The 20611-nt window shown below is 38.6% G+C and overlaps 1 protein-coding gene across 2 annotated transcripts in view; it reads right to left on the reverse strand.

Annotated features, from left to right (window-relative positions):
• Positions 1-1193: 1193 nt before the first annotated feature.
• Positions 1194-20611, reverse strand: part of SACM1L (SAC1 like phosphatidylinositide phosphatase) — a 57166-nt gene continuing 37748 nt past the window's right edge. For both annotated transcript variants that reach the window (XM_054481530.2, XM_063661973.1), the window contains 9 exons: positions 15217-15296; positions 14448-14546; positions 11240-11378; positions 8954-9023; positions 8762-8834; positions 7940-8033; positions 7738-7830; positions 6965-7022; positions 1194-3070 (listed from right to left, as the gene is read on the reverse strand). In XM_054481530.2, the coding sequence (XP_054337505.1) occupies positions 2934-3070; positions 6965-7022; positions 7738-7830; positions 7940-8033; positions 8762-8834; positions 8954-9023; positions 11240-11378; positions 14448-14546; positions 15217-15296 (843 nt within the window). In that variant the 3' untranslated portion in view covers positions 1194-2933. The remainder of the gene's footprint in view (positions 3071-6964; positions 7023-7737; positions 7831-7939; positions 8034-8761; positions 8835-8953; positions 9024-11239; positions 11379-14447; positions 14547-15216; positions 15297-20611) is intronic.

Raw genomic sequence — 20611 nt, forward strand, 5'->3', positions numbered from 1 at the left:
AGCGTGGCACCACCCCAGGCCCAGCTCCACCTGTGGCCCTTCTCTGCCTGCTCCTCCATGCACAATCACGCTGCTCCCCCGCCGGCAGGCAACTCAACCTGGCCCCATTGCGGCAGTCCCCCGGGAGACAGGCTCCAGGGGTATCCCTGCGGCAGGCTCCGGGGACTGTCCGCCCTCCTGGCAACAGCAAGCAATAGTGGTGGTAACGCGGACCAGAGTCCAGAGCAGTGGTGGCTCCGGGCCTGGAGGCAGGCCCCACTCAGCCACACAGGGGTGGGGACGGCGCAGTCGTCTGCCGCAGGGACACGGGGCACAGGGGTCTCACCATCACCACTGCTGCTCCTGCAGCCGCTCCTGCCGCCACCACTCACACCTCCCTGCTACTGGCGGCACAATGGCAGCAGCCACTCCAGACGGCCCACTGCTGCCATCACTAGGTACCAGTGTGTTTCCATCACTATTTCCCTCATGCTGACACCTTCCTGTGGAGGTGTCATTTTCTAATAAGCAATATTTTCCCACATCAGCTGGGATTCATAGCATTTTGAAAAACAAATTACAATTTGAAGGTGGGGGACACCTTTTTATGGACATTACACTTTACTAAATATTTCCCTGGGTTTCTCTATAACTAAAAAAAATAACTGTAAGGAGATACAAAATTTCTTAAGTGATCATAAGTGGAAAGCAAAATTGCAGAAGCTACTGATTTTCTTGCTTACTCTAATTTTTCTATGATCATCATGCATTGCTTTGTGTATTAGTTTGTTTTCACACTGCTGTAAAGAACTACCTGAGACTGGGTAACATATAAAGAAAAGAGGTTTGACTCACAGTTCCGCATGGCTGGGGAGGCCTCACAAAACTTACAATCATGGCAGAAGGTGAAGAGAAAGCAAAGCACATCTTAACACGGTGGCAGGAAAGTGGGCGAGCAAGGGGGTAAATGCCAAACACTTTTAAACCATCAGACCTCGTGCAAACTCATGAAAACAGCATGGGGGAAACCATCCCCCATGATCCAACCACCTCCCACCAGGTACCTCCCTCAACACATAGGGATTACAATTTGAGATGAGATTTGGGTGGGTGGGGACACAGAGCCAAACCGTATCGTTCTGCATGATTTTTAGCATTCTAAGATCAAAAACAAACACATCATTTTCAAAGTACATGAATGATACCAATAATAGTTAGAAAAGAATATGACATTTTATTTTCACTTATGGACATACAGTACATGAATTTAGAAATAAAATCATCGCAGGATTCTGAAATACTGATACCTTAAGATCTAACACACTGATATTAGTCCATTCCCTACAAAGCAGCCACATTAGCAGTTCAGATTTGGTCTTTGTTGTAGCTGTTGACATTAAGTTCTTTAAGTGAAATGCCCAGCAGCATTTAAATAATATTTTACAGCAGACATGAACTAAGTTTCAATATTCCCTCTTTGGAACAAATTATGCTTATTTACATGTTAACAGGTGGCTATATTTACTTACCCTATTGTGAGTTTAATGACTGATTTTAAACTACAGAGGGTTTTCCAGCTATTATTTCCTTTAGAGTTTCTAAAAGTAACAACTTATATTAATGTTTTATAAAAGATAATGATGAAAAAAAAGTAATGCTGAAATAAAGGCGCTTTTAGAAATATTTAAGGACAACATAAAGTATTAATATTGGAAAAAAACTGTACATATTTTCAAGCACAACACTGAAATATTGTAGCAGTGTTTAACTGAATTGTTTTAAAATAGTGGTAATTATACTACCTTACATACTGTTCTAATATTTAAATCTCTTAATTACAATTTGAATATACAATCTGACTTACAATTAGAACTATGCACAGTTTCTGAAGCATATTTTTCAGGTTTTTGCACAAAAATTAATGTTTAAGTTGGTCCTTGATTTGGAGTACTATAACTACCTGGAAGCACTAAGTTTTAGACACATTCATTGATAGCCATCAAAATCCTTGACAGAGTGAAAAACATCAAGAGTACCATGCGTGAAAAAGCAGCTGTTGCCCTCCAAGTGCAATATGAAATCTAGAACAAGACCCTCTCAGAGGCCTGCGTGTCTCAATGAGTGACCCTCAAAGAAACCAAAATGTATAGCAGGAAGTAGCTGACCAGTCATGGGCATCTTCCACATTGGGATAATCTTTAAAACAGAGGCAGCTTTGGACCTCTAGCGTAAGAGATAGACTTTACATTCTTTGATTTTATTTACACTTTTTTAAAAAGATAAAGTATATCTGAATTCTCTCATCACACCTAAACTGCTGGTGCACTGGCAGTTCAAGCTGATTAAAGTCATGAGGCAGCCCACCAGAGACTTTAAAGAACCCCAGACCTCATCCTCCTCTTTCCTATCATGAAGTCACAGACTGTCTCATCAAACTACTTGATGTCTGTAAGAGACTTACATTGTATAAACACAGTTAGCTTATTACTGAACTTTTAAGAAAAGTCCAAAGATGTGTGGAAAAGTATGCCTGCTAATAGTGACCGCTTCTACAATGACAATAATGAAACTGAGCTACAAAAATAATTTTGCTGTTTTAAATAATGAAAGGAGCTGGGTTTTTAAAATATATTACTTATTCTGCAACAGCTAATTAAATTGACAATCAATAGAATACAAGGAACAGATTCAGCTTCCTTTCTGCAAGCTGAATTCAGGTTATATTTTAATTACAGAATAGCTTCAAATTATAAATCTAACTGTCCCAATAGTAAAGAGACCATCAAGGCAGTAACATCAGATCAATTCTGTCATCATCCTGCATGGAGCACAAGATGTGCTTTTGGATAAAGGCATTAAAAAGACCTTGGGCTGATGTGGAAAGCGGGTCAGTAAAGACTCCAGTTCTGCACAATGGAATCTTCCACGCCAAGCCGCTTTCCACAAATACAAATTCAGTCTATCTTTTCTTTCTGGACCAGTCTGGGAGCATCGACAAAATCTTTGCCATTGTAAAGAATGATAAAAAATGTTCCAATGCTTGCAACTCCCCAGAAGAGCACATAGGCCAGTGTTTCTGTCCAAGTGTCACCTGTTGATATTAAGAAACAAAAAGCTAAATAAGTCGTTTGTTGATATCAGACCCAGTTTTCAGCTGTTTAGCACATTTTGGCAACATTAAAGTTTACTAGCACATTCACAGGAAAAATATAAGAACCTCTTAATTAAGGTTTAAACCGGTGGTTCTCAAACCCTGGCTAGTACCAGAATCTTCTGCAGAGCTTGATAAAGCATCAACTGTTGGGCCCCAAGAATCTGCATTCTAGCAAGTTCCTAGTACCCAGGTGATGCTGATGCTACCGATCAAGAGGCTACACTTTGAGAACCACTGGACTAAACGATTTCATATTATATTATACAAATAATAATGATCACTTTTAGTATATTTTAATAATACAAATAACTATTAAGTTTAATTCATAGTTCTATAACAGATATGAGCTATTGTCAAAATACCTGCACAAAAAATTTTAATAGAATATTCATAAATACCAAACATAAGTTATACATAACTTTTCTGAAGTTATGTATATTGTGTAGAGTATTTTTTGCATATACACAAATATATAAAACAAAGGTCAATCACATTTTCTTTAGAGATGGGGTCTTGGCTGTGTTGCCCAGGCTAGAGTGCAGTGGCTATTCACAAGCACGATTCCACTACTGATCAGCATGAAAGTTTTGTCCTGATGTTTCCAACCTGTATTGGTTCACCATTCCTTAGGCAACCTGGTGATCTCCTGGCTCAAAGAGGTCACCATATTGATGCTGAACTTAGTGCGGACATCCGATCAGCATAACACACTACAGACCAGAACTCCTGGGCTCAAGTGATCCTCCCACTTCAGCCTCCTGAGTAGCTGGGACTACAGGCACACACCACAGCACCCAGCCAATAACATATTTTAATGACATATTTAGCCCAACTCTGCTGATATGCATTTTCCAAAGTCCGAAGTTCATAAAGGTTAGCAGCAGGCCGGTGGGCAAAGATCTACTTTGTTTTACTCCTTGAATAGCTGAACCTAGAGAATAGCTGAACCTAGAGAATAGCTTCTCTCTCTGCAACACTACTGGCCTCATTTGCAGAAGGAGAAACACATACAGGGAATAACAGCCAATGAGCACACCAGGGAAGAAACTAGCATCCAGACTCCTTCCTAACAAGCCCTCACAGATCATGCTACATTTGTTTTCTATTCTCTTTGAAAACCACAGCAGGAGCTAGAAATCAGATATTACCATACCCAAACATCACAAAGTTATTATAAGAATAAACTGACATGAGATGTTACCATCCACAGCATCCAATCTCTTTTTACTCAAAATATACTCGAATTTGCATAATTGCTCATTTTCATGGCTCTGAATTTTAAAATTCTTCTTGGACAAAAGAAGAAGGGCAGTTCCTTGTTAGCCACTCGGCTGGACACTCCCTAAAGGAATCATCCGTTTTATTCAGGCAGAGCTCTTGGTCTTGACTTTCCTGCCTCTCCAGAGATTCTTTAAGTAAATGTGGGTATAGCCACAACAACAAAATGAACTAATTTAACAGTAGAGTGGCTCCCCAAAAATGGCATGCGCTGGGCAGTGTTTTCAGGAAAGAAGGCAGAGGATCTAGAGAGGAAATGAAAGCAGGGTTTGGCCGCTGAGGAACCAGCACATGCTGCCTCTTCCTTCCTGCCCCAAAACCTGCAGTCATGTCCCAGGCAAGGCCTGTGCTTCAACCTGTTTTTGTATTGTAAGGTAAGAACGGTTTTTACATTTTTAAATGGTTATAAACACAAAAGCAAAGAATGTACAGCCATCCATAAAGACAAAAATATTTACTACCTGGCTCTTTACAGAAAAATCTTGCTAACTATAATAATAATAAGATGGCTCTTTCCCCCTACTCAACATTTCAGCATTTAGTCAAAACTACGTCACGACTGTCTACAGGGCTGAGCACTGAGGGGAATACAGAGATGAACAGGTAACTGAGCCTCCCAATCAAAAAAGGTGACAGAATTAGTGGTGGTGGTGGAGTGAGTCCTTAATTCAGCAAACATTTACTGAGGGCTTACTATATCCTGGACAAAGGAGATAAAACAATGAGTAAGACACAGTCTTTACCTTCAAAAAGTTGCTGATCCAGTGAAAAAAACAAACAAGTATGCAAATCATTACTATCCAAAAAGAAATACACACTGGGTATGTCAGGTACACCAAAGAGGTATACCACCTCTGAAAAATAACTCCCTATGTATTAATGAGGTTAAAAGAGGAAAGTGCTGGGAGAGAGGACCAGGAGTGCTATGGAAATCCAGATAGAAGGTGAAGACTTCGGTGTGGGAGAGACACTCTGTGAGAGGGGAGCATACGAATGGTGCCCCGAGGATGGTGGAATTCAGACAGGCAGAGAGAGGTTGGCTCAACGAATTCAGGATAGAGGATGAAGGCTGGAAGGTGCCTCTTCTTTCAGAGTGACTAGGATTGCACCTCCAAGGTCCAATACACCAAGTCTCAGACTCAAACCTCCAAAGTACAGGACATTACTCAAAAGAGAAGAAAGAATACATTCTTCTCACTTTAATCTTAAATGCTTTATTAACTCAGTAACATAGCAAAATATTGAGAAAAAAGAAAACCAGTAAAGACCTTGTCTCCTCAGGTTCTTAGGCAATTTTACTCTCAACCTTTAAAATTTAATGATAAGTAATATCTTAATCCATTAACATTTATTTGAGTTGGTTAAACTATACATCCATAAATGGAATACTTTGCAGCCATTAGCAATTAAGAACATGGGAAAACATACTGCTCAGTGAAAAAAAGCAGATAATGAAAATACATATCTCACTTTTGAAAAAAAATCACAGACACTTATTAAAACATCAAAATGTTAAGAGTGGTTAGCTTCTCTCTCAAAGGTATGATGATAAATATTTTCTCCTTTTCTACCTACGTGTGTTTTCTATAATTACTATGTATTACTTTAGTAATGTGAAAGGAAAATAAAATCTCAGGACTCCAAATTTACTATGCCAAAGGAAAAAGTTAAACTTGGGAACTGAGTCTCACAAAACTACCCTCCTTTTGTTCCTAAGTAGACGGCTGCAAAGATAGTGGGCCATATATCCTCACAGATGGCCACCCTCACAAACAGTCACAAGCAAATTCCTTGTGGGCCCCAAAATCTTTACCCTAAAAGACAGTCCTGTTGAATCTCCCTCACCCTGACAATGTAAATTAACAGTTTATTTTCACAGGTATGGGACAAAGACAAGACTAGAAAATCATCCCTCCGCCCACCCCAAAACAAATGCAGATCTGACTTCTTTATCTACTCTATGTTTACTTTGTCTTACATAAAATGCAGATTTACTGAGCAGGAGATGAATGCATAATTGACTGTTCCTCTACCCCGTCCTTTCACATGTAACATGGATTCAGTGAGTGCTAATCAAAGCCTCACAAGAATGTGACCACTTATCTTACTACCTACCCTCCCCTTTTGTTTCCATTCCTCCTTCCTCTCCTGTACACTCTTTCCCCATTTAATGCTGAAGTCCTTAAAACCCTCTTTGGAAAAAGCACAAGATACTGATCCTACTGTATCTTGTGTCTCTTTTTCCTGGGCAGGTCCTCAACCTTGGCAAATTAAGCCTCTAAACTGACTGAGACCTGTCTCAGACACTCATTGATTTACAGTAATAAGAAAAACATGTTTTTAAAATCTGAGGTTAAAAAAAACGACAATCATCAAACTACTAGGTATGTTATTTTTCTTCCTGTCACATCTAATGACAAATTTCATCTACTCCACTTTACCCATTAAATTTAATAGGGAAACATCAAGTGTTCAGTGAACTCAAAAACTTAAGATGTTGTAAAAGAAAGGTCAACATTCTAACTAAGAAACAAATGTGTGGAACAGACTTACCAGCCATAAGCAAACAGATAATGCACATTGAAAAGGCAACAACCATGATAATAGGCAACTGGAAAAGACAATAGAAAGAGATCATCATTTAAGAATGCTAATCAATGGCTGCAAAATCAGTTGTGCATGCATTGCTTGGGAAAAGAATAAAACTCATCTGTCAGCTAATACACAGCTAATATCTTTTGTCAACAAAACATTATTATTTATGGGTTCAATCACAACTGCCCTAGACTTTAGATGGGGGATGTGGTAAGATCGGAAGAAGCATGCTTTTGCTCCAAGCCAAAGAGTGCTAAATGGAAGGAGGATGCCCAGATGAGGACCTAGAACACTAGGCCTCCCTTCCATTCCAGGGCACTTGACCGACTGGAAAGAAAATCCAGAGCGGCTCTTGCAGGGTCTGGTGAACAGAGGAGTCAAAAAGGAGAGAAGCATCAAAAATAAACTTTGCCTTCCATGTAACACGTTTGTCTCCGGCAATTCCCTCAATGTAAGAGAATTGAAGTTTTCCTGAAATGAGAAAGCTTCCACATTCCCTTTGCTTATGTGACTTCACATGAAAAGGATGTGTGAGACAGTCTGAGGAAAAGAAAACAAATGCTCCACAGTTACTGTACTCCTCAGCCTGACCTCTTTGGAAAACTTAAGTATTTATATTTCATGTAATGAAATATAAAACAACATATAACATTTTAAATTGAGACTGAAACCATCTATACCTTCAGACACAATGCTTTTAAAAACTTGAAAAATACAAAATGGTTTCTTACAGCCAGGAATTTCCAATCCCTTGGAACACTTAAAGGACTATGAGATTCTAATTCATCCACTGAATAGTTTCCAAGAAATAAGTCTATGGAATCCTAGAACAGAAAGGAAGAAATTCGTAAACTCAGTGTGAGATAACATTAGTGATGTACAATGCAAAGATACAACCGCCTAATGCCAGGAAAGCATAAAATACAAACTTACTTGTCTAAATCCATCGGAAAAGTTGTTCTTATAATATCGTATCATTGAGTTCCAGCCATCCATTACAAGTCCCAAATGAGTTCTCTTTCCAGTTCTGGTTAAAGAGGTTAAGTTTTAAGTTACAGATTTGTACACTGAATTCTCACACTGTTTTATGGCCAATAAGCATAAGGTATAGAAGTAAGTGAGTGACAGATTTTAAAAACCATCCCTGAAAATATAGATACTTCACAGAAGAAATCACTTGTAGGTCCAAGAAATACCTATTTTCTTTCTAAAATATTACCAGAGGAGGCACAAAGAAACACACTAATTCCAGTTGCAAAGACAAGAAATATGAAGAGAAATACATAGCCCAGGTTAAGTGGTAGGACACAGCAAAGCAAACAGGCTAGAAATCTTATTCTGCTTCCAGGGAACCCACACAGCAGAAAAAGAGCCACTGCATGAGTAACACATTCAAAATGTTCTAATTCCTCAATACTCAGTGTGGTCTTTGAAAGCAGCATCAGCATCACCTGGGTGCTTTTTAGAGCATATCTCAAGACTGGTGCTTCAGGTACACGGTAAGGTCTGAGAAGCACTGCGGAGCAGTGGCTCTCAACCCTCCCCAAGCATCAGAATCTCCCAGGGTGGCTAAGAACACACCAGTACCCGGGCCTCATTTCCCAGAAATCCTGACTCCACAGGTCTCAAGTGAGGCCCAGATGCTGGAGTCTTGCTGCTGTTGCTGCTGCTGTCTGAAAGCTGCCCAGGTGATTTTTAAAAGCACCAAGACTGTGAACTACTGATGTGGAATGCTATTTTAAAAGCATGGCTTGCCTGGTAAAGTCAGTCTTCAAGGCACCAGTTCCCGCATATTGCTTGGCACAAGCATTTGCATTGTCAGCCCAGGCTGTAGAAAAAAGCAAAAACAGCTGATAATGATTAAGATGACAAACAAAGTTCTAAATCCAGAATATTAATTTATTTCAAAATTTGAGCAACTTTGTCTATATTAAAGAAATGACCTACCATTTTTGTAAATCTTCTCAAATTCATCTTGTTCTTCAAGCTTTTGTCCCACATGCAAAACTCCTAGTCTCTGGAATAAAAAACCACACCCAGATTTATGTGTAACAGATTTTAGCAGATATGATTTAGGAAGAAAAAGCAGTCCCCAAATTTTATCTCATGGTTCCTGGTTGCTGGATGCAGGCCAGAAATGTCTGTTGTCTATAGGGGGCCCCAGCTTGCAGCAGCCCTCTCCTGCCCAGGGCAGATTGCAAAGCCTCTCCTGAGGGCACCTTTGCCTTGCAGCCCCTGCACTCCCTTGAGGGACAGCAGCAGGACTATACTCAGGGAGAGGGTCAGAAGGGAGAGTGAAAGCTGCTATAGGATTCCAGCCACTACTTCCTCCCTCCCTCTTACCCCCAGTCTTCCACTGCCTCTACCCCTTGAGACCCCCTCATATGCATCATCCCTCAACTTCTTCACCCCTGAGTCACCCCTTACCCTCTGTCCCAGGGACCTTTGAGAATCTGATGAATGCCACCTAATCTACCTCCCCAAAAGTGCACACACACAGACATAGAATATCCCGGGGTTGCTGGGCCCACTGAATCCCCTCTACGGACTCCCCTTTAGAGACCACCAACCACAGATGACAAGTCCCTGCCTTGTCTCAGACCATCACCTCTGAGAACCACCATCTTCATTGCTTACCTCAGATGACACCTCATCTCCACCTCAGAAGGAGTCATTCCCACCCTCAGACACAGCACAGGAGCCACCTTGGTGACCTTTAGCTGGGTAAGAACTCTGCCTTCACTGGCAGACTTGGAGAGGCACAAGTAGACAGCCCCTACACTAGTAGGCAAAGCTGCTGGAGAGGCTCCTGCCCCCACTCTCTGAAGGTTGGTTAGGTTTCATAATACTATATATAGCATGTAAAATTGTAAAATATGGATTGCAGAGCCTAGTCAAGTTAAGTTTTGGTTAATCAGCCATGGAACCAAACCATTCCTAATATTGTTTCTATTAAAAACTACACTCAGAAGACCTTCCAACAGACGAGGACATAGCACAATACAAACTACAGACTACTCCAACAGGGACAGCACTCCTCTGGCAGGTGCGACTTTAAGATTCAAGAACAATTCATTCTGAAGCGGGTATTTTACCTCCATAATTTCTTTCTCGGTATCATACAATTGTCAGAAGTAAAGTTGAATGCTTACTAATTACCTGAACAGGAAACCACGTGGTATGCATTTTGTCTGCCCCTCACAACAAATGCCAATGTGATTTAAAAATTGGGGCTCTACATCTTTTTCATTCCAAATATACACAGAAGAAAAAAACTATTTTTCTCAACAGCACAGTCTAGTGGTAAAGCAAAGCTGTGTCAGAAACTTTTTACTTTGGAGTCAATATTCCTTGCTAGTAATAAGAGAGAGATAAATAGAAACAATCTTGAGGTGCTACTTTTGTATTAATGAAATAGAAAAAAAAGAGGCTAGACACAGTGGCTCAAGCCTGTAATCCCAGCACTTTGGGAGCTGAGGCTGGTAGATTGCTTGAGCCCAGGGGTTTGAGACCAACCTGGGCAACATGGTGAAATCCTGTCTCTACAAAAAAATACAAAAATTAGCCAGGCATGGTGGCACATGCCTGTAGCCCCAGCTTTGTGGGAGGCTGAGTTGGTAGGATGGCTTGAGCCCAGGAGGCAGAGGTTGCAGCAAGCTGAGACTGCACCACTGCACTCCAGCCTGGGCAACAGAGCCAGACACTTTCTCAAGGAAAAACAAAAAAAAAATTAAAATTAAAATATTGAATGCTGGAAAGAGTTCAATGAAATGGATTTACTTATTCATTGTTGGTGTCAGTGTAAACTGGTATGACGCTCTTGGAAAATAATATATTTATTCTCTTTAACCCAGTAATTCCACTTCTAGGAATTAACATGAAGGAAATAATTCAAGTTAATAATAACATATACAGATACATTCTCTACAGTGTTATTTATAAACCAAAAATGTAGCAATCTGAATGGCTTAGTAAATTACGGCACAACAATACAACCATCAGAAACTGTGATTACATAAATGCTAAGGGAAAATGGCAAAAGTGAAAACTGTGCATACACAGACTGACCCTAGTTATGGAAAATGTGACATCCATGGGCAAGACACAAAAATAAAAAGAGCTGGGTTAGGGTGTGGGCAATGTGAATATTTTTTGTTACTGGGTTTTAAAGAAGATGTTTAATTTTTTGCTGTGTTGTTTTTCAATTAAAAAAAAACAAAAAAGGATTCGCACCTGAAGTTGGGCCTGAAGTGAACGACGAGCTAACAAACTCTGGATCACATTGGTTCTATCTAGACAATCCATGCAATTGCTTCGGAACACGCCTTCCTGGTTTGCCACCACCTGGCCAGCAGAGTCCACTAGAAAATAACTAAAACATATTTGTATAAACACTCTCATACCAAAGTAGGTCAGATTTACTAAGGACTTAACTCTTATAACATGGGTCTCATTTCAGTGACATTATTAAAAACTGTAAATTAAAAGGTCAGACAGGAATGTGTGGTCAGGCATATGTGATTATCCTAGACCAAAAAGAAGTCTAAATGGCTGAGGCAAGACAGCTCCCCATCCAAAAAATGGCTGAAGATTAGAGATCATCTCACCCCAAAGATGTGAAAAAGTAGAGTTAAGAGTATTAAAAAGGTTGCTGTGCAAATCAATCATGTTTCCCAAAGCCAGATGAGGGCTTCCTCTAACATAATTATTCCAACTATATCCCTAGATGTCAGGGCTTTATGATTCATGTACTATCTTTAGAATCCTCTGGGTTGCTTGTGAAAAAGATTCCTGGCCTTGAGATCAACTGAATCAGAATCTCTGAGGCAAGGATTGAATATTTTGCATTAAAAATACTTTTAGCTGGGCGTGGTGGCGCATGCCTGTAATCCCAGCTACTTGGGAGGCTGAGGTGGAAGGATTACTTGAGCTCAGGAGTTCAAGACCAGCCTGAGCAACATAACGAGTCCCTGCCTCTAAAAGAACAAAAACGTAGCCAGGTATGGTGGTGCATACCTGTAGTTAGAAGGCTAAAGTGGGAGGATCACTTGAGCTCAAGGGTTAAAGGCTGCAGTGAACTATGATCACACCACTGCACTCCAGCCTGGGTGACCAAGTGATATCCTGTATCTAAATTAAAAAAAAATTTTTTTTAAATACTTTTTTTTTTTGGAGATGGAATCTCCCTCCGTCACCCAGACTGAAGCACAGTGGCATGATCTCAGCTCACTCCAACCTCTGCCTCCCAGGTTCAAGTGATTCTCCTGCCTCGGCCTCCTGAGTAGCTGCGATTACAGGCACCCACCACCATGCCCGGCTAATTTTTGTATTTTTAGTACAGATGGGGTTTTGCCATGTTGGCCAAGCTGGTCTTGAACTCCTGACCTCAGGTGATCTGTCTGCCTCAGCTTCCCAAAGTGCTGGGATTACAGGCGTGAGCCACAGCCCCCAGCCAAAAAAAAAAAAAAAAAAAAAAAAATTCTTAAATGGGTAATACATGCAAATAGTACAAGATTTATAAAGAACAACTGGGTATTATTTGAAAAATCAATTTCCCTTTCTCCCCTTAAACACCCAGATGTCTGTACTGCAACCAACCACAGTTACCAGTTCCCATGTTTTCTTTAACAAGCTCCTTGATAATTCTATGAATTCAAAAATCTGACAACACACAGTGTGATGGTTAAGAATATGGATTCAGGAAGCAAACCATCTGTTTGCTAGCCTTAGCATCATATGCAACTTACTAACTGTAGAACTTTAAATAGTAAGCTTTTTCATCCACAAAATGGAGGTAACAGCAGCACCACCATTAGGTTTCTCTAAGGTTTGAATGAGATAACACATAATGCACATAAAGTACGTAGCACAGTGTATGGAACACAGCAAACAATGAATACTGGATAATATTAACTGTTGAAACTATTCTCCAAAATCCAAAAGGAGGAAGAAAATGCAAATGATTCATCAAAGGCTAAATACAAATCATGACCTCAGGAATAAAAGCCTGGAAGAATGTGTTAGGATGAAAAATCTACATATGGATCATGCAGAATTGGTAAGGTTTGTTTAGAGTTGGTATACATATATGTGTGTGCAAGGGTGTGTATGTGTGTTCGTACCCCATTAATACTTATAAAATCCTAGATATGTTATAAATATTATTGCTTAAACTATACAGTAAGTTATCATCTCCACTTTACAAATGAAGAAACCGAAGTCTGAAGATAACTAAGTGGCCCTGGGTCATATTACTACTAAGAGAAAAACTTAAATTCAAACCAAGGTATGTTGGATCCCAAAGCCCAGATTCTTTCCACTACCCCAAAAACCCTTAGAAAAGTCTTGAGAGATCATCTGAAAGTCACCAGTGAAAGCTCTGCTCTCCCTGTGGACCACAGTGAACAGCAACGAACACAAACTCTGCAGCCAACTCTCCTTCTTTCTTACACTCTTGTACGGCAGCAGTTAATGGGTGAACCCAAGGAACTACCTCCTCCAACAACATGCCAGGGCCAGCCAATGTTTTCTCTAATTGCCCAACAACAGGAGGTCAATTTCCCTTCTGTGTTCGTGACAAAACCTCACAGAAAAAAAGCAGATTTAAATAACTGTAGTTGATTACCTAATGTATATAAAAAGATATTTTTGAAAACTGAGCAAATGTCTATCAAAGAGGTTTTACTATATTATTGTGTAACTAATTAAAAAGTGCATTTGGGTTGCCAGGTTTAGAACTATCACACAGAGGCAGAAGAAAATGGTAGTATGATTTACAGATTCCTTCTTCTGGCTTTAAAATCGGTAAAGACTGACATGCATAGAGTATGGTAAACCTGAACCAACATGATAATATAGTACTGCAAAGACATTCAGACCCTTTGATCCATTAATCCTACTCTGAAGAATTTTTTTAAAGAAATAAATTTAACAGATATAAAATATATATAATGATTCATGGCACCACAATCTTTCATGATAGAAAGAGGAAAGGAAATAAACCAGGTGCTCAGGGTGAAGAAAAGCACTTTCTTAGAACTATGTTATGATAAAACAGAATACAGAAAAGCCATTAAACACTATCATTACAGACACTGTACAGGTTAACAACAAAATACTTGTGATAGAATGTCTAGTGGAAACAACAATACAAAATAGTAGTAAACCAAGTTCAACTATATAAAAATTTGTAAATGTGTGGTAGATAATTTATAAAAACATGAAGATACCTGGCCTTGGGTCATTTTTAAGAATTTAAAAATATTTTGGAGTCACCAAGTCTCATCTTTCCAGTGAAGAAATTAAAAATAATAAAATAGTACAGAAAAGCAATGATAATTCAGTGAACTGTATTTGTAAGTCTGCTAGATGACGCATAATAAAATATGACTGATATATATACCTCTTCCCTCTACCTCCTTAAGGAAATAATATAGCTTACCTTAATTCATCTTGCATTTCTGCTACCTGATCCAATAAAATACTTAGTCGATCCCATCTCATATTTTTACATTCCTTATGGAAGTCAAAGGCAATGTATCTACCAAAAGAAAAGATATTCAGAAACCGACCAGAGATCATTCATTTTCCTTCTATTAATAATACCTTCATAAGCTGATTTTCCTCTTTATATCAGTGCATACATATTTCTTGGGAACACCAGAACCTCCTTCACTCTGGGTTTATCAATATACATATACTACATGCACACACACACCCCTTCTCATGCTCATACCTAGCAGAGGAAAAAATATATATATGATATGTGCAGATATAAACATGAAAATATATGCATATATCTATCCTCACAGGTTCTTCTGGGGCCCTCAGGAGGAGGAGAGGAGAAACACAACAAATGCTAGTGAAGTAAGCTCAAGTACAGCAATCAGGTATGCACTGCGAAGAGGCCTAGTCCAAATTCCTTAAGACAATTCTAGTGGCAAAGTATTATCTATGGAAACTCTCTGGAGCACAAAGCCTCAATGAGAGAATTTTAATCAGAGACTAAACTCAAAACTTGACTGAAAAGAAGTTATTCTGCAACATAAATTATGCTAGAGAAATTTCAAGCCAACAAAATATCATGCTTTGATCTACTATTGAAAAAAATGCAAGCTGAAACATATGTCTAGTGAGCTCTATGTAATCATGCACATATGTAAGTGCACATCTGATCTGAAAAGACCTGCAACAGATTTCTGGTGAGGTACCTCATCATTCCACTTCCCAAAGAAGACACCATTGTTGCAAATGTCTGCTCAAGTGGCTTCTCCGAGCCCTTCTGGTTAATCTGTAAAAAATTTCAAACACCATAGTTTTCAGTTTATTTCAAAGTAGAGAGTGGTACCAGAAAAAGGACAAACTAGGAAGCTCTAAGCTCTCATGATTCTCCCATAGAAACATCAAAAAAACCCAGAAGCTGTCTGAGCCAACTTTGTAGGAGCTCTGAAAAACGATTAAAGGTTTTATAGTAACCCACCCAAGCACCCAATAAAGAAAAAGTCACTTTCAAAATGGTGGGAAAGTTTTGTGTCACCCCTCACCAGAGTGGTGACAATCTTAGTCTTACAAGGGAATAACCGGGTTCTCAGTTCCCCTCATCAAACTAGAGGAGGCAGACCACACCCTATTTGCAAATAATTGTGTACATCTGTTGTAACATGAAGGACTAACTCGTCTCTGTCCCACATCTCTAAACACGGGCAGTAAAAATGGTGACCACTGCTTGTAAAATCTACAAGAGGAACATAAACCAATGGATGCCTGAGGCAAAAAATTCTGGATGGAGACATACAATAGACCATCTAAAGGCTGGAGAAGAAGCTTGGTGATATTCTTGGGAAATTAGGACTTTCAAAAGTAGCCATGTATATGAAGGAGTTTTGAAGGCCACCCACATAACCAGGCAAGATGCATGCTCAGAAGAGTCCTGAGAAGACCTTAAACCTTTACCACAGACTGATCCCTAGGCTCACAGCAAGCCTGGCTACTCAGTAAAGGACTGCCCCAGCATACAAGAAGTCTGCAAAGAATGCGGGACAGGGTGGTTCTCTCATTTTTGCTTTCTTTTTTTGTTAGTCTATTTCAGTTCTTGGAATTCAATGAAACCTGTCAAAACAGCTGAATAGAAGCAAAAGGAACAAACCTCAGTGAACATACACAATAAGAAACAGTTTTGGCAAAAATAGTTTGGAAAAGTCTCAAAAAAAATGGATTAGTAGAGTCTTTAACAATCAAATAAAACAAAAAAAACCCAGCAAACCCTAGGGGAAAAGGGGACTCTGACTTCCAGAGTTATGATATTATAATAATCAAACATATAATTTTAAAAAACATCACAGGTACAAAAATAAACAGAAAAACATGACTCATCCAATGGAACATAAGAAATTGACAGACGCTGTTTCTGTGGAAGCCAAGACAGGACTTGGCTTATTAGACAAAGACTAGACTTATTAGACAAAGACTTTAAAGCAACTGTCTTAAAAACACTCAAAGAGCTAAGGGGAAACACAGACAAACAACTAAATCAGGAAAACAATACATAAACAAAATGAGGATATCAACAAAGATAGAAAAATTATTATAAGAAGCCAAAAAATAATTCTGGAGCAAAAGAGTAGAAAAAGTGAAATAAAATATTTAGCACTATGGGAATTCCAGGAAGAGTGAGAGAGAAAGGCGGAGACAGATTATTTGAAGAAAAAAAAATATAGCCAAAACCTTCCCAAATGTGATGAATCTACAAACCCAAGCTCTGAACTCTAAGGAGACCCACACCAAAAACATTATAATCACATAGCTGAAAGACAAAAACAGAATCCTGAAAAGCAGCCAAGAGAGAGGAGACTCATCACACACAAGAGATTCTCAATAGGATTATTCGCCAATTTCTCATTAGAAATCTTGGAGGCTGAAGACAGTGGGATCATATATTTTAAATGCTGGAAGAAGAAAAAATTGTCAACCAAGAATTCTGTATCTGGCAAAACGTCCTTTAAAAATGAAGGAAAAACTAAGACATTCCTAGATAAACAAAACCTGAGGTAGTTCATTATCACTAAACCCAATCTATAAGAAATGCTAAAGGGAGTCCTTCAGGTTGAAATGAAAGGATGCTACAGAGTAACTTGCAGCCATATAGAGATATAAAAATTTCCAACAGGCTGGGCATAGTAGCTCACGCCTGTAATCCCAGCACTTTGGGAGGCCAAGGTGGGCAGATCACTTGAGGTCGGGAGTTCGAGACCAGTCCGGCCAACATGGCAAAATCCTGTCTCTGCCAAAAATAAAAAAATTAGCTGGGTGTGGTGGTCCACACCTGTAATCCCAGATACTCAGGAGGCTGAGGCAGGAGAATCACTTGAACCCAGGAGGCAGAGGTTGCAGTGAGCCGAGATTGTGCCACTGTACTCCAGCCTGGGTGACAGAATAAGACTCTGTCTCAAAAAATAAATAAATATATAAATAAATCCAAAAAGGTAAAGACAAGGGCAAATATAAAAGCCAGTATTATTAAAATCCTGGCCTGTAACTCCACTTTTTATTTCTACAGGATTTAAAAGTCAAATGCAGTCAGGAATGGTGGCTCACATCTGTAATCCTAGCACTTTGGTAGGCTGAGGCAAGAGGATGGCTTGAGGCCGGGAGTTCAAGACCGGCCTGGGCAATACAGTGAGACCCCCATCTCTATAAAAAACACAAAAAAATTAGCCAAGCATGGTGGTATGTGCCTATAGTCCTAGCTGCTCAGGAAGCTGAAGTGGGAGGATTCCTTCAGCCCAGGAGTTCAAGATTACACAGAGCTATGATCATGCCACTGCACACAAGCCTGGGCAACAGAGCAAGACCTTTTCTCTAAAAAATAAATACATATATACATAAATAAGAGCCAACTGCATAAAAATAATTATATATTGATGTTACTGAAACACAATATATAAAGATGGAATTTGCAATGTCAACATAAAAAGGAAGCATGATGGCTTTACAGGAGTAGAGCTTTTATATGCTTCTGGTATCAATCCAAATTAGATACTTATAACATTAGGATGTTATATGTAATCCTCATGGTAACCACAAAGAAAACAGCTATAGAATATACAGAAATGAAAATGAGAAGGTAATCAAAATATATCACTACCAAAAAAAATCAACTAAGCACAATAAGAGACAGTAATGGAGGAAATGAGGAACAAAAAGCTATAGGACACACAGAAAACAAATAAAATAACAGAAGTAAATCCTTATCAGTAATTACTTTAAAGGCAAATGGATTAACTCTCCAATAAAAATAAGTAGACTGGCAAAGTGGAAAAAAAATATGATCTAACTACATGCTGTCTCTAAGAGATTCATGTTAGACCTAAAGACACATATAGGTTGAAAGAGAAAGGATGAAAAAAGATATTTTGTGCAAATAGTAATCAAAAAAGAGCTGGAATAACTACACTAGTATCAGACAAAATACACTCTAAGTGAAACATTGTTACAAAAGACAAAAAAAGAACATTGTTTATTGATTAAATGGTCAATTTTCCAAGAAGATACAATTATAAACATATATGCAACAAACCATGACGGCCTAAAAAATATAATGAAGCACACTGACAGAACTGAAGGGAGAAACAGAAAATTATATAATAATAGTAGGGGCTGGGTGCGGTGGCTCACACCTGTAATCCCAGCACTTTGGGAGGCCGAGGCAGGCGGATCACGAGGTCAGGAGATTGAGACCACCCTGGCTAACATGGTGAAGCCCCATCTCTCCTAAAAATACAAAAAATTAGCCAGGTGTGGTGGTGGGTGCCTGCAGTCCCAGCTACTCAGGAGGCTGAGGCAGGAGAATGGCGCGAACCAGGGAGGCATGCCACTGCACTCCAGCCTGGGCGACAGAGTGAGACACTGTCTCCAAAAATAAATAAATAATTTTTAAAAATTGTAGGAAACTTCAATACCCTACTTTCAACAATAGAACAATCAGACAGAGATGAATAAGAAAACAGAGAATTTAAACACCATCATAAACCAATCAGACCATATTAGTCTACCCAATAGCAGCAGAATACACATTTTTTACAAGTACACATGAAATATTCTCTAAGACAAACTATATCTAGGCCACAAGTTTTAACACATTTTTAAAAATTCAAATCACATTAAGTATATATTCTGATCACAACAGAAAGCTAAAAATCAAGAATAGAAGGAAAACTAGAAATTTCACAAACATGTGAAAAACAAACAACATACTGAACCACTGGTTCAAAGAAAAAAATCCCAGCAAGAGAACTTAGAAAATACCTCAGACAAATGAAAACAAAAATACAACATACCAAATGTATGAAATAAAGCAAAAGCAGTGCTGAGGAAAATTTGTTGCTGTAAATGCACACATTAAAAAAGAAAACCTCAAAGCAATAACCTAATTTTACACTTTAAGGAACAAGAAAAAGAAAAGCAAACTAAACCCAAAGCTACCAGAGGAAATAATAAAAATCAGAGTAGAGATAAATAAAATAGAAAATATAAAAACAATAAAGTCAATAAAACTAAAAGTTGAACTTTGAAAAGATCAACAAAATTCACAAACTCTTAGCTAGAATGACCAAAACAAAAGACTCAAATTACTAAAATCAGGAGTGACAGTGGACATTACTAGCAATTTCTGAGAAATAAAAAGGATCTAAGAGAATATTATGAACAACCGTATGCCAACAAGTAGGATAACCCAGATTGGCAAATTTCCTAGACATATAATCTTCCAAAACTGAATCATGAAAAAACAGAAAATCTAAATAGACCAATACATAGTAAGGAGATTGAATCAGTAATGAAAACGAACAGAAAAAAAAAAAAAGTCTCCTAACAAAGAAAAGCCTGGACTAGATGGCTTTACTAGTGAACTCACCAGTGAATTCTACCAAAATTTAAAGAATTAACACCAGTCTTCCTCAAACTCTACCAAAAAGCTGAAGAAGAGAGAACACTTTCTAACTTATTCTGTAAAGATAAGATTATCCTGATGTCAAAACCAGACAAAGATATTACAAGAAAACTACAGGCCAATATTCTTTATGAATATTAATGTAAAAATCCCCAACCAAACACTAGCACACCAAATCCTGCAGCATATTTAAAAAGTATATACCATGACCAAGGGATTTATTCCCACAATGTAAGGCTGGTTCAGTACACAAAAATCAATCAGTATAATATACCACATTAGTAGAATGAAGGGAAAAAAAAAACAAACGAGCATCTCGATTGATACAAAAAAGTATTTGACAAAATTCAACACCTCTTCTTGATAAAAACACTCAACTGGATAACTTAGAAGAAGAAGAAAAGTTCCTCAACATAAAGGCCATTATGTGAAAAACCCACAGCTAATATCATATTTAATGATGAAAGACCAAAAGCTTTTCTCCTAAGAAAAGGAGTAAAACAAGGATGCTTGCTTTCACAATTTCTGTTCAACATAGTATTAGTAGTTCTAGCAACAGCAATTAGGCAAGAAAAAAAAAAAAAGGCATCCAAATTGGAAAGGAAGCGTAAAATTATCTCTGTTCACAGGTGACATGATCTTATATATAGAAAACCCTA

Source organism: Pongo pygmaeus, chromosome 2 (assembly GCF_028885625.2).
Source record: "Pongo pygmaeus isolate AG05252 chromosome 2, NHGRI_mPonPyg2-v2.0_pri, whole genome shotgun sequence".
NCBI lineage: Eukaryota > Metazoa > Chordata > Mammalia > Primates > Hominidae > Pongo > Pongo pygmaeus.